Source organism: Syngnathus leptorhynchus, chromosome 20 (assembly GCF_054491065.1).
Source record: "Syngnathus leptorhynchus isolate UIUO chromosome 20, UIUO_Slep, whole genome shotgun sequence".
Lineage (NCBI taxonomy): Eukaryota > Metazoa > Chordata > Actinopteri > Syngnathiformes > Syngnathidae > Syngnathus > Syngnathus leptorhynchus.
Genome location: NC_141214.1, coordinates 3,935,797 through 3,947,869, shown reverse-complemented (window position 1 = coordinate 3,947,869; position 12,073 = coordinate 3,935,797). Strand labels below are relative to the sequence as shown.

The 12,073-nt window shown below is 44.1% G+C and overlaps 1 protein-coding gene and 1 long non-coding RNA gene across 5 annotated transcripts; both read right to left on the bottom strand.

The window, feature by feature from the left end:
- Positions 1-846: 846 nt before the first annotated feature.
- khdrbs1b (KH domain containing, RNA binding, signal transduction associated 1b) lies at positions 847-9,175 on the bottom strand. 2 transcript variants are annotated; one of them, XR_015062966.1, is made up of 11 exons: positions 8,825-9,175; positions 7,718-7,836; positions 7,183-7,299; positions 6,976-7,122; positions 5,357-5,472; positions 5,075-5,288; positions 4,931-4,998; positions 4,724-4,782; positions 4,461-4,655; positions 2,504-2,573; positions 847-1,338 (listed from the first exon to the last, which is right to left on the bottom strand). XR_015062966.1 is itself a non-coding variant. In XM_085901143.1 (9 exons), exons 1-9 carry the CDS (start codon positions 8,919-8,921, stop codon positions 4,546-4,548), a joined length of 1,047 nt encoding a protein of 348 aa, XP_085757269.1. In that variant the 5' UTR covers positions 8,922-9,175; the 3' UTR covers positions 3,445-4,545. The 2 variants fall into 2 exon arrangements, 1 of the variants encoding a protein (XP_085757269.1); XM_085901143.1 differs by lacking the exons at positions 847-1,338; positions 2,504-2,573 and having other exon boundaries at positions 3,445-4,655.
- A 303-nt stretch (positions 9,176-9,478) lies between these two features.
- On the bottom strand, positions 9,479-11,504 carry LOC147040960 (uncharacterized). Of its 3 annotated transcripts, XR_015062973.1 has the most exons (5): positions 11,032-11,504; positions 10,650-10,789; positions 10,242-10,444; positions 10,119-10,144; positions 9,479-10,034 (listed from the first exon to the last, which is right to left on the bottom strand). It is a non-coding gene; the product is annotated as an uncharacterized LOC147040960 (long non-coding RNA). The 3 variants fall into 3 exon arrangements; XR_015062972.1 differs by having other exon boundaries at positions 9,479-10,144; XR_015062971.1 differs by having other exon boundaries at positions 9,479-10,444.
- Between the last annotated feature and the right edge of the window lie 569 nt (positions 11,505-12,073).

Below are 12,073 nucleotides of genomic sequence, written 5' to 3'. Positions count from 1 at the left end.
CCCAGTGATATTTAAAAGCGTCCCCTGAGGCCCGGGTTGTACTCCCAACATGCGCTCGCGTTGAATTCTCCCAATCCCTGAGCGACCGGCCGCAATCGATGCAATCGACGAGCCTCGGTGAAGGCAACCTTTGCTTTAAAGCTGGCTTACACTGCAGAGCGGAGATGAACAAGGGACGGTCGTCGTAGTCGTTGACACGTCAAAAAATCATCATCTGGATGAAATGAATTTTTAAGTAGGAGTACCCCTAAGACTGAATTCTCATGCTGGTATCAAACCATCCCTGCCATTTCTCCTGGAGGATCAAGGCCACTCAGATCGTGGGAGGGGGAGTCAGCTCGGCGCAGGTCGCCATGACAACCGCCTCTATAGTGTTGCAACAAGCGTCGGGATGCGATGTTCCTCTGATGGTGTGAATTTGTCAGGAGCAGGAGATGCCATCCAGCTGTCCACCGGATCGCCATCTCCACTTCCACACGCCCTCATGTTCTAACACGTCCACCTCCACGCGGGCCTGACAAAGACAAGCAGGTTCCCGCTCGGTTCCGTCTCCTCTCCAATTCGCCGCTATATGTACATTACAAGAAGGAGGCAACGATGCGGACAAGCAGAAAGCTCATGTGCACTTTTATTGATCGTTCAAACAAGTAACATTTACTTTATTCTCCTCCCTCGTGACGGACACTTGATCGATTCCGAAAGGAGACTGCTTGAATCGCTTAGCCTTCATTACATTAGAGAAGAAGCAGGGATCATTATTTCACGTATAATGGCCCAGACGTGGGGGGGGATTATTTTCTGTCTGTTGACAATTCATTCATTCATAGAAAGGCCCCACCCCAAAAATATAATTTGGAAGTTAGACTAAAAGTATCTTCGAAAAGCATGACTCGAGACAACACTTGGTACAAGAGTTAATTTATTAGAATAAAAAATATTGGCTGGCTATAAAACCAAAACAACAGTTGCATCCTGTCTTTAATTTTTTTTTTTAGAACTATATTTTTGAGACAGCCTTGGAATTCAGACGTGACAGACTGCGAGGCTCGACAGGAATGGAAAAAAAACAATTTCACGGCTCCACTATGAGAGAGACGAGTGTTCATTTGACACCAAATCCAAGTGGAACAATTGCATTAGAACCACACGGTGGTTCTCAATCAGCAAAAAAAATAATAATGAAAAGCAGCAATTGGATACAAACTTGGGTGCTTGGGGAAGTTCATTTTTAAGTCTCTGGCCATTCTGGGGTGAGCTTGCTTGAGATCTTTGGCCCGGTTCTCAGTATGAGCTTGGACCCTCTCCCCGAGCCACGTCGCCAATGTCTCCTGCTTGTATCTGTCGAAGGGGGGGCGGGGGACAAAGCAGAGACACCCAGATGAGCCGAGATGTCACGAAAACACGTGTCAAAGTGCTCAAATTCATTTTAAGCGGACTTTCCCTTCCTCGAGCGTGCGGCAGGCTTTTTGACACGAGTCGAAACCAGTTGAGGACAGTTTACTTTTTAAAATCATAGGTTGCCATTTTCATCCTGCATATTCTGCTCAGACGGGTGAAATGTTACCTTGGAGACAAATAGTTTGCTTTGTCGTTTTCATCACGCAGGAAAACAATAGCAAACTATTCTCATGAATTCCAATGTGCTAAGCAAGTTTTTTTTTTTTTTTTTTTTTTTAATCTAGATGGTGCGACAAAGAGCCTTGAACCAATCATCGAAAAAAGCAAAACTACATCTAAGAATCGTTTGATGGTGGCTCAGATAATAATGTGAATAGCGGGATGAAAAGTACATCATGATTTATGTCCGCCTAAGCATTTTGGTAACTTCTCGGGTTCATATCATTTACTTGAGGTGGTGTGAATGAGTACTTTTATCATTTTCTGCTATTTACACAAGAGTGAGTGCAACTCGAAGTAAGAGCCACCCTAGGGAAAATGATGGTTAATGCCAGTAAATGAAAAACTGTTTTTAAGTTCTTCACCTTTTGCTCACTACCTCCCCCCAAAAAAATGAGAGCGGTGCTACTCTCCAAACATTCATTGCATTTTTTTTTTATCTTCCTGTCGACGCTATATTGCGAGTAATCCCTCAGACAGTGCTCTTCCTCCTCCTGCTCCTGTTTCCACTCTGGGAATCACCAGAGTGCCTTTACTTGCCGCTTCCGTTCTCTCGTGGGGGGGGGGGGGCTTCGAGCAACGGCTGCTCATTAGTCACTTTCTTCGAGACCGCGGTGACACTAGCGCGACGCCTCACGCCAATTGGCATGCTTGTCAAGACCCGAGGAGCTCATCAGAAGCCGCCTGAGCTTTGGAGACACTGGGAACATTGTCAGCAGGCTGCAGGCTAAATCTACAGCAAGAGTTACTAGCTTGGGGAAATGAACCCGCAAAAGGAGTCCAATCATCAATCAATCAAGTAGGGCTGGACAATATTGTTAGCCGGTGCATGATTAGAGGTCCCGAAAGCAGCATGGAGGTGGTTCTTAATGGGAAACGGACCAACCTGAGGGTCGCACGGCTTCCCTCCTGCTGCGTGGGTCCTTCCCGGTACTCGGCGAGAGGCCTCGACGGGCCTGCGGGGGAGAAAGTAAAAGAGCGCCAATCAATACCCGGTTGACAGAGCATATGGAGATACTCGTGAAATGGAGCTCATGCAATATGTCTACAAGAGAACATCTGTTCATGCAACTCAGTTGTTACAACTTGGTACAGGTGGAACAATTTAAAAAAAAAAAAAAAAAAAAAGAAGAAAAAAAAAGGAAAAAAATATTACAAAAACAGCTCTTAGATTTGGCTTGGTTCATTTTAGCAAGAATTGCATTAACACCTGATGGTTGGTTAGTAAACAGAATTATTTTAGTACATAGAATACATTGATGTTGAATGTTTTTTTTTTTTTTTAACCTTTTGAGTCCTTTTGTCTTTGTTGACTACTTTTAAAGCATGTTTATGTCAAAGGATAAAAAACACACTACCAAATTAAACATTTAGGGTTAGGTTACCTTTACAGTGGAGTTGTCTAGGTTAAAAGCCTCCTCTCCATTGCACTGCCATTAGTGTGTCATTCATGACAACGAGGCCTAGATCCTGAATGGTGGTTTGAATTCAGTTAATTTGCAGCGGCGATAAAGGCAACTGGCATTAACGGTTAAAACGAGACCACAGGTAAGAGGATTGAAAAAGTCTTATACATACCCAGGCATTCAAATGCTTTACAACTCTAAACACATTAGGAAGCTATCCGGCTTATTTTTAGCGGCCTTACCTCGGGGTCCTTTTTAAAAAAAGTATAGATAGAGAGAGAGAGAGAGAATAAGTCTTTTGATAATCCATCAAGACATCCTTTAGGAGGGTTAAAGTCAAAAGCAGAATTCATTTTAGATTTAAAATGCGCTTTTGAAAAAACAAAATAGGCCATTTCAACAAATCAAAAGCAACGTTACGTTTCATAGAAAAACCCACTAAGCTTTATTGACAAACTGCTGCAAAACATCTTTTGGACAGATTTAGGAACCTATTTAGGCAAGCGTACACAGGTAGTAGCATAATGCATTTTTTATGGAGAGGGTACAGAGTAAGTACAGTTAGGAGATTTTAAAATATGTACAAGAGTTGGGATTGAGCTGCAGGATCCCTTCTCTATGGAGAGAGAGACGACCCATGTGGAGATTTGTGTCCCAATCCTTCTTCTCTTTTTTTTGGGCTCATGCGGTTTTATGCAGAATCAGATCACAATCAAGAAGACCTGAACTGTTTTGTTAGCATAACAGGAGGCCATTTTATTGTTTTGTCTTCTTTCTTTGTTTACATGTAAGTCAAATAGAGGATATGAGGACAGGCCATCTCAACAGTGTCTTTTTAGGGCTATATTTCAAAACTCGAAAAGGACAATGACAAATATTGCAGCCTAGAGTCTTAATGAAGAATAATGTTTTAGAACTATTTAAAACAAAACATCACAAAGAAGGAATTGATTTCCATTAACTTTAATTTACTGGATTTTAGATTTTTTTTTTTTCGTTTCTACATTACAGCTTTTAAAAAAAGGTCTTTTTAATGGACTATATTAACAGAATTTTGAAATGTAGCCTAAATGGGAATCTGCAACTGAACCTTGACAGATTCTTTATTTATAAAACACAACTAAAATGTATTCTTTAAGACAGGTGGAGAGTGAGCCATTACTTCAACTGGAAATTACTATTACAAAACATTAAGAAAAAAAAACAATTGTAAAAAAGTGGGAGTGGGATTGGGGGGGGAAGGGAAACAAAGCAGAAAGAACTCTAGAAATTGCTTTGGTTGAGTATGTTATGTGTTTTAGGGGGATGGCGGTGGGGAGTCAAATCTTACCCAAAAAACTTATTTCCAATCCCCAAGACTGTAAAAATTCTAATTGAGGGGGGGGGGAAAAAAAGCAAAACAAATAAAAGGGAACCAAAGCCAAAACGGACAATTACTTGTGTTGGGCTGCTTAAAGCGAGAGCTGCCGATGTCGACAGGCGCTCGTCAGGGCAACCCTGTAAGGGGGAGGGCGGGTCCACTTCAGTACTGTTGGTACGGGTGTTGCCTGTAGGTTGTTTTGGCGGCACCTCTGGCCACCGGCGCGGCTTTGCCCGGAGCCGCTCGCTGGGTGCCGTTCCAATCGTCCTGGGCTGAGGACATCACATGCACACGGTTAAACTTGCATACCTCACAAAAAAAAAAAAATGTGTATACTTACTAAAGTTTTCATATGACTCTGCTGAGTCTCCATGTCCATAGTCATAATATTCTGCCTCTCTGATGGTTGAAAAAGGAAAGAAAAAAAATACATGAGTGAAACGTCGACGGAGGGGATGCTAATTACTTTCCAAAGTGGCATCCGGGTCCGAAACAAATTTGGAGTGAAGGTGGCAGGTGAGAAGAGAGAAAGGTGTGATTCACTCACGCCTGTGGCTGGCTGTAATAGCTGTCGTACGACTGGTAGGTGGTGTCAGCGTAGCTTTCGTCGTAGGCCTGGGGGACAGACTGGGGTGAGGCAGACGGCAAGAGAAATAATCATCATGTAGGAAAACACGTCAAGGTTCCTTACATATTCCTGGTAGGTCTCTGCGACGGCTGCAGGAGTGTGCTGATGGGGCAGCATTCTCTGAGGGGGCCCGCTGCCAGACAGCCTGGCACCGCGGGGCGCGGCAGCTCCCCTGGTGGTGGCGGCAGCAGCCGGGGGTCCTCCGCGAGGTGCCGGGGTGCCCCTCACTGCTCCTCTAGCTCCGCGAGCTGCGCCTCGAGGGGGCATTCCTCTTCCCCTGGACCCACAAGGTAAGCGTTCAGTGCTTAAGCCCACCGACGTTTGTCTTCGTCTCGGTTTCCTTACCTGGGTGGGCCGCCGCGTCCTCTCATGCCGCCTCTTCCTCGGCCACCGAGCTCTTGGCCTCCATTGAGGTAGCCCAGCTCCATGAACTGCTCTTGGCAGATCTCGTCCGTCACGTCCTGCATGCAGAGCAGACAATGAATGTGACTTATGTTGAAGCGGCAATGAAATTCAACACAGAGGACGAACGAGAGCCAGCATGATACTTTCATCCTTTCAAAAAAAAAAAAAAAAGTTGCAGTGAATTAGTGTGTGTCTGCCTGCCCAGATCCTACAACATAAGCCGCCTCTTTGCTCCGGGGAGCAATTTAGAGCTCGGCACTGTGACCCAATCAATTCCTTTCATACAGCAGACCTGCACGGCAATGGAGACGGACTTCTAATGACGCCCAAAGACACAGGAAGGGGCTGGAATACGAGAAGACAGACGGCGGCTTTCAATTACCGCGAACGGCCGTCTAAAAGCGGGAGCCCTTTGACTGATCGCAAATGAATCGACGGCGACGTGTCATGTCGCGGGCCAGCTGGGTGACAGCTCTTTACCTCTCGAGGTGTTAAATGAGTCAACCTCTCCGTCGAAATGATCAAACGTGCGGTAATGGAGCTCCCAAAAGGACATTTGACAGAAAAGGTAAGCTTTTGCCTTTTTGGGGGGAGTTCCATTTAGCCACTCATCAAAAGCACCAGGATGAACCTGAGGACAAGTGTAGCTACTCAACCGAAGGCACGGTGGAACCACGAAGGTCAAATGCCGCAAAACTGCTGCAATTTGGAGCTTCGCCATCGTTATCTGGGGAAATACGCTTCAAAGGACCGAGCTAAACTTTCAAGTCTGCTCCATTTTTCTCAATCAGGTCATCAAGCCCTTAGTGTGCTTCACAGTTTTTGTGCTCTTTTTTTTTTTTGTTTTGTTTGCAATGTCATCGCACAAAGGCCTCAGTGACGATCAGCAGATGCTAACAGTGCCCTAGCATGCGCATGACCAGAGTAACTTGCAAAACAAACATCACTCCCATGCCAAGCGCGAGTGTGACTTACATCGCCTACATATCATGCCCCCCCACCCCCACGGCGCTGTAAAAACAACTCCAAATAATCCAAACGACAGCAATACAAAGTTGACAAATTACAGCCACCTGGCAGATTTTATTCCGCACATCACGGCAGTAACAACATCGTGACTGGTTCAGCTCTTCCCTTTTCAAAAAAATGCTGCAACCCAATTAAAAATGTGAGGCCCCGAGCATTGTTAGCGAGCACGTAGCATTCGCTCCAACCAGATGGAGCAAAAGTTCAACAACATCAGGGGAAAAGAAGCGCGCGCCGTCTCGGCGGCGCAGCGTGAACTTAAAACTCACAGCTGCCTGGACTTTGAACATCTCGAGAGGAAAGACGGAAATAGATAGACCTGAAGAAGAGCGTTCATGCACCAACAAGAGCCACCATTATTCACACTGCCACTTTTCAAGACAATACTAAGGTGAATTTGGGGAATTGAGGGAGAGAAAATGACAACCCAAAGGAAAATCCCGGAGTGTGTGATATTTTTGACAACCGTTCACTCCATCTACGAGTCCAAACAAATGACAGACGGGAAAGATGTCACTCCCCAAAATACTCACGGGAAACAGGAATTTTTTGACTTCCTCCATGGCGTGGGCCATACGCAGATAGGCTTCGGGCAGGGGGGCGTACACCTCGACAAACACGTGCAGCTCCATGGACAGGTGGGAGTACTTTGGCTCTCCGCCGTTCCTCAGCTCTTCCTCCTTCGGGACGGAGACGTTCATTTTCAGGTCGATTCACTTTGATTCCAGCTACGTGCATACCTTTGTTTTGTCTCTCATCGAGCCCTTGCCCAGCACTGAGATCTTGGCTCCGGTTTCCTCCTGCAGACGTTTGATGGTGTTGCCTTGGGGTCCCAGGATCTTGCCCACAAAATTAAACTGCAGAAGCACAGAAGAGACAGATGAGACGATGATCAACTCGAGAGGTTCCACCGTGCTTTCCACATTTAACATGCAAATGAAGGATTAGCTTGCATGATTCTTTTAGTGCAGACATAAAACCCTCCCATCTATTTCCCCTCATTGCCGCATGACTTAAACCAACACAGCCGCAAGCTGTGAGTCTTGTCGTAAATTACGTTTATATGGCAAAGACGGCGCATTTACTGAACGGTGGCGCAGAAGAAAATTCAGAGCAGCCCTGTTGGCATTTGGATCTCTTTACAGCTATTTTATAACAACACACTTGCTAGAAGATGTAATTACGCCACCGAGTGGCTTTATGAACGTGAACCTTAACTACGATGGGATGGATGAATCACATGGGGGGGAAAAACAAACAAACAAAAAAGCTCACCTTGGGGTACTGTTTCACAGGTATGAGGACTCGCTCCTTGAGTTTGATGAACTTATTTGTGAAGAGATCAAGGTACGTCTCTGGATTCTTCGACTCGCCTTTCTGGATCCTGTCGATTTCTGCAGGGGGTTGGGGGCGGCATAACATGAGACAACCGTATCAAAGGCACAGGGATTTCAAGCATGGCTTGAAAACTCAAAACATCATGGGCAAAGAGATTGCATCATATACTTAAAAAATGGCTCAGTCTCAAGCAGGAGACTCCAAAAAGTGGAGCAGGAACTTGTCTCCTTTTTCACCCAAATTAAAAGCAGACTCAACCATGGAGTCTTCTGTATAACATGGTAATTTTGGAACAAGACATGAGCTTTTCAAGTGAAGAACTAATGCTACAAATCATCTTCCGGCAGTTTTGCATCTTCGCCAACCAGTGCACCAACTTTAAATACAGTAAAACTCACCATATATTACAGTATTGTCCTAAAATAACATTATAAATGTCTTCAAAATTATTTTACCGCATTATAGCAATGTACACCAAGCAAAAGACATTAGCTCACTACCAATAGTCGATTTAATGATAAAATTGTTGAGTATGAGCGTGCTAAGTTTGCTGAGGATTAGACAAAGAAAGTCTATGACAGTTGTGCATGCGTGGGGTCCTCGTGGTCGCTTATGGACCAACCAGTCTTGCAAATATTGACTTCATCACCCCTACAGGTGCACATTTGGGAGTTGAAAATAATAAAAGAGATTGGGGAGGCCGTCGACGTTTGTTTAAAGCAAAAAAAGACCACGTCGACGGTGCTTTGACCCTCGTTCCAGCAACCAGGAAATGGGAATAGTCAAAAAAATAATAAAAGTACAAAGTGCAGCTGCAATGCCTACCATTCGTGATAATATTGCACACAACTTATAAAAACTAACTGTATAATTTAATATAATTGCGCAAGGGGGATCAACACGCTTCCATTCGGAAAACACAATGGAATCCCGATCGTCGCCACATGGCGGTCCAACACCGTAGTCGCCTTCTCTCGCGACAAACTTCCACCAAACGCACATGATCGGACAAAAACAACCCAACAAAAACAAAATCGGCTTTACCTGCTTCCAAAAGTTTCATAGCATGTGTGAAAGACGAATCCAGACTGTCCTTCTCTGCCAGGAGCTGGGGGAGGTATTTGTCGTCACCGTTCTCCATTTTGAGTTTAAACAGAAGCGAGTGGGGGCTCAGTTCGGGTGGAGTTAAAAGCTGATACGGCCCAAAAAACAAAAATCCCCAAGAAGTAGGTGCAAAAAGTAGTCCTTTTATGTATCTAGAAAATGCTGAATAGATAATTCTCCTTAAAGCGAATGTTTTACGGTGATTTTCAAAGTCGGACGTGTCCGCTACTTAGTCGTCGCCGTTGTTGGTCCTGATCGCTCGGTTTCCTCCCGATCCGCTCAGTACGCCGACTGGGTTAGAATGAGCGAAGAAGAAGAGCCAGGAAAAGGGACGTCGATTGCGGAAGTGACGTCATGCTACGTAAACTGCTAGAGCAACGCCCCCCAATGAATGATTACCATCTGATTTTATCAATACAGTAAATTAAAAAAGTATTAGGATAAAGTTGGCTAATGTTCACACTTTGTACTTGAATTTAAGTACAAATATGAGCGATGGAAATGAAAGAAAATTTTACAATATTTCATTTGTCGTTTCTTTTAATTATGTTTACCGCAACCCGTCACAGACACTCGGGCAAAAAACAACAACTATAAAATTGAAACAGAACTTGATTTAAATGTAATTTAATATTAGTATTACAGTGCAGTACTTTATTGGGTTTTTATAATTTAAAATAACCCTGTTTCCATTTTTTTGCTATTTTGCACTTTTTAACATTATGTCGTCATTCATTTTGCATACAGATATATTTCTTTGCATGCAGGTGATAAAATTAAAATCCTATCAAAAAAAAAAAAGGTGCGCAAAAAAAAAGTATTCATTACTTCCAATAATTGGAAACATTCCAGAATTTTCCATGCTTGCATGTAGCACTTTACTGGCCCTCAGTGGTAGTGCTGAACATTGCAGAGAATGCGCCTCATGAACAGCTCAAATTGCTTTCATCAGAAGAAGTCCTTTCCCTCTCCACTAATATCGATCCCACACACTAAGTGCAGAAGTGAAAAGAATGAAAGGTGGTGGTGCTAGTAGGGGGGCGTCAGGAGCAGACCTTTCGGGGATTGATTCCTCTGGTCTGGATGCTTGTAATGAACCTGTCATGCCATTGAGTGGAGCGCACGAGGAGGTCAGATGGTTAGACTTGACCTAATGCATACAAAGCAAGTCCAGGTCAGTACTCGTAGAGTAGTTGCAGCAGTAGGAGTAGTGAGCAAAGCATAAAAAAAAAACCTGTAGGCCATTTGTCAGTACGCCACCTGAGAGAGAAGCATTACAATTAACCGCAAGGCGCATCCCGGCGTGCATCTGCTCGGAACAAATGAGCTTCAAAATGTGTTTGCGGCGTGCACTTACAAGCAGGTTGGAGACCCGCTCGTGCTACCCGTGATCTATTTATGACCATTACGCCGTTATTAGGATTGGGACTCGCAAAGGCCATCCTTGACTCATCTCGTCATTGACAGAATGCTTCTTCGCCTGTGAGCGGAATTCCGACGGGCTCATAAAAGGAAGAGTTACTCCTCTTGGCAGGTGGATGAGTTCCAATCCGTTAGTCCCTGCAAAGAAAAGCCGTTCGGAGGTCAACAGGTGCAAGATGGAAGATGGTCAACAGGCAAAAGTAGCTGCTCATCCACATCCACCGTCAGTCAAGCTCGAATGAATTTGCAAAATTCAATTTCAAATAATTCTGACAAGATACACGAATCATTACGCTTCATGCAATTTATTTTTTTTGCGCTCATCAAATAGGTTATTTCTCACCTCTTTGCTCCACAGCCATCCATAATTCCATTTTCCTGTTCATTTAAGAACAATAGCTCCGAGTCAGCGTTTCAACAGCCGCTCGGCATCACATTGTCCTTGATTCTCAACCGTGTAATGTTCTCTTTATCTTTACGGCGCTGTGTGGCAAGAATAAAACTGTGGAACTAAGTTTTTAACATTGAGAATAATAAAAAAACCAAAAAAAAAAAACCATGAACTTCATTGAAATTTGAATGTTAGGTACATTGGAATATATGAGCAGAATTGCAGCCCAAATACCAACGTGATCATTTGAATTATGCTAGCAGAACTTTGTGAACTACAAAAGAGGCTATCAATCAAAATCCCTGAGGATTTTTTTTTTTTTTTTTTTACCCACCAGGAATGCCACCTCTTCTCCCCCTGTCGTCGTGGATAATCAGACTTCTTGTCAGGTCCGTCTCCCACTAGCGTTCAGGTTACGGGGTCCTTCTCCAAGTGTCGGCTCCAATTTGTCCACTTTGGCCTTTGGAGTCAAAGTATGCATACGCACAACAAAGCCCTGTGGAAACAAGTTTGGTGATGGGGGGAAAAAAAAACAACATTCACACACACTTGCCGTGGGCAGAAACAAGTTGAGGCCTCTTGAATGGAACGGCACCTGAATCCAGATCTGCATTGGAAACGAAACTGTCTGCAAACTCACAAACACTGCCTGTTGTGAGCTGCAATATATTTCATTAATCAACATTAAAAAAAAAAAAAAAAAGCACAACGTGCTTCTTCAGCAGTCACCTCTAAACTGTGTGCAATCTTCATTAATTTCATCACCAGTTGATTCACAACTCGGGCTCCCTCCCCGACCGCAATTCTGATTATGATGATGAGTCGAGGAGTTAATAAGCTTATTAATTACCTGTGTAGGAGACAAGCCGGCTCCCACGGTGACCCCCCCCCCCCACACACACACACACACGAACAAAGCATTGTCATCCTTGCCCGACTGTCTCCAAGGTCGCGTTGCTTTTTACAGTGCTGGCTTTGCTACGGGAATCTCAAAAGTCACACGGTAATGAGCTTAATTAGAATAATTCAAGGTCGGGCGGGAGGATGGTGTTGTGTAGAGAGGAGGGGGGGGGGGGGGGGCGTATAAAAAGAATGAAATAAAAGGAAATCGTATTCTGCTGAGAGCGGCTTTAATGAGATGTCGTGCTTAAAACCAATGTAGTAAAAGTTCAATTCAATTGCGGAACAAATATTGAAAGATATTTTTGAAACAACCGACTTTGACATCATTTGATGACTGCTGGTTTGCTATTTCAGTTCAGTTTTTTTAATTTTTTTATTTTACTTCGGGCGTTTGTGAAAGTCGACGATATAGAAAGAGCAAAGAGAGAAAGTAGAAAGAAAACATTTGAAGCTCAGAGGAAAGGCTTCTATGG